Here is a 1,416-nt window from a genome sequence, read left to right on the forward strand (position 1 = left end):
TGCGGTGGACGAAGAAAATAAGCTTTTTTTGCCCCTCTTTTCAAACAGCTCACCACATTCTCCTCCCCATCTTTTTTTCAGTTTTTCCTTAGGCACAAAAACATTCTTGATTTCTGTACTAAACCCCATGCATATATCTTGATGACTTTTGTCCACTTTGTCCCTCTTTAAAAAGCACAACCTAATTCTTCCTCTCCTTTCTTCCAGACGCCCACATACACAGCAACAGCAGCAGCAGCAGCAGCAGCAGCAGCAGCAGAGTTTCTCAGAAATGGTGAAAGTGAAAGGAGTGGGGATTCTTTTGTGCATCCTGATCATAGGCCTGGATATTGCAGCCGGGATTCTTGGCCTGGAAGCTGAGGTCGAGCAAAACAAGGTAAACTTGAAATAGAGAAGAATGAAGAAAAGGAGATGGCATCTTTAACGTGTCTTGAAGATGCAATAACCAGGGAGTCTTCGTGGTGTTCAGGAGAAGCACATGAGGCTGGGGACATTCGAGTGCAAAGAGCCGAGCCCGAAGGTGTTCAAGCTCGGTGTTGGCGCGGCGGTACTCCTCGCCTTAGCCCATGTCCTCGCCAATTTGCTCGGCGGCTGCTACAACCGTATCTGCACCCATGACGGGCTCCAGCAGCCCCTCGCCCATTGCCTGATCACCATAGCCTGCCTTGTCTTAACATGGTATATACTCTCTCTTCCTCCTTTTCAACAACTATCCGTCGATTTCAGTTGCGGATTGACCGTGGATTAATGGGTCAGGATCCTACTGGCGATCGGCCTATCGCTGTTGGTCATCGGGACGCTGGCGAACCACAAGTCCAGAGGCTCCTGCGGTATCTCGCACCACCACTTCCTCTCCATCGGGGGCGTCGTCTGCTTCATCCACGGCCTCTTCTCCGTCGCTTACTACGTCTCCGCCACCCCTCCCGCCACCGCTACCGCCACCGACGGCTAACCTGGGTCGTCAGTCCAGATGACTTAGGTCTGCAGATGGTTGACTGACGTTTCTGTTCCCCAATGCTTCACTTCCTACGTAATCCATGTTCTCCCCTTCTTTCTTGTAGCTGTTCCAGGTTCTTTGGTGTGTGCAATTTTCGTCCTCTTCTTCTTCCTCCCGTTGACACCTATTTTTAGCAAATCTAGGAAAATAAGAAAAATAAAAATTGCATTTTTGAACAAATAAAAGGAAGAAAAAAATAAAAATGGAGAATATTGATTTGATTAATTATGCATGGAAGTTTGAAATTGATGAATATTCAGATTTTGACAAATGTAGAAACAATTGAAAATCGGCGAACAAAGGGCAAGAATTTTGCAAAATGGAAGAAATATGGCGGGATCGGTGATTGCAAAATCACGCTCGATTCTGACTTTGATTTAATGCGACGGAAGATGGAAACTTGAAAAATGCCATACAAA

At 46.6% G+C, this 1,416-nt stretch overlaps 1 protein-coding gene across 1 annotated transcript; it reads left to right on the forward strand.

Annotated features, from left to right (window-relative positions):
- LOC104439958 lies at positions 1–1,074 on the forward strand. Its single transcript, XM_010052959.3, has 3 exons — positions 1–376; positions 470–678; positions 757–1,074. Exons 1-3 carry the CDS (start codon positions 272–274, stop codon positions 950–952), a joined length of 510 nt encoding a protein of 169 aa, XP_010051261.1. The 5' UTR covers positions 1–271; the 3' UTR covers positions 953–1,074.
- Positions 1,075–1,416: the final 342 nt, after the last annotated feature.

The sequence above is a fragment of the Eucalyptus grandis genome, chromosome 8, assembly GCF_016545825.1.
Source record: "Eucalyptus grandis isolate ANBG69807.140 chromosome 8, ASM1654582v1, whole genome shotgun sequence".
Lineage (NCBI taxonomy): Eukaryota > Viridiplantae > Streptophyta > Magnoliopsida > Myrtales > Myrtaceae > Eucalyptus > Eucalyptus grandis.

Coding starts and splice junctions, on each gene's coding strand:
- LOC104439958 (XM_010052959.3), top strand. CDS start 272: ATGGTGAAAGTGAAAGGAGTGGGGATTCTTTTGTGCATCCTGATCATA. Junction 377..469: donor CTGAGGTCGAGCAAAACAAG/GTAAACTTGAAA, acceptor CGTGGTGTTCAG/GAGAAGCACATGAGGCTGGG. Junction 679..756: donor GCCTGCCTTGTCTTAACATG/GTATATACTCTC, acceptor TTAATGGGTCAG/GATCCTACTGGCGATCGGCC.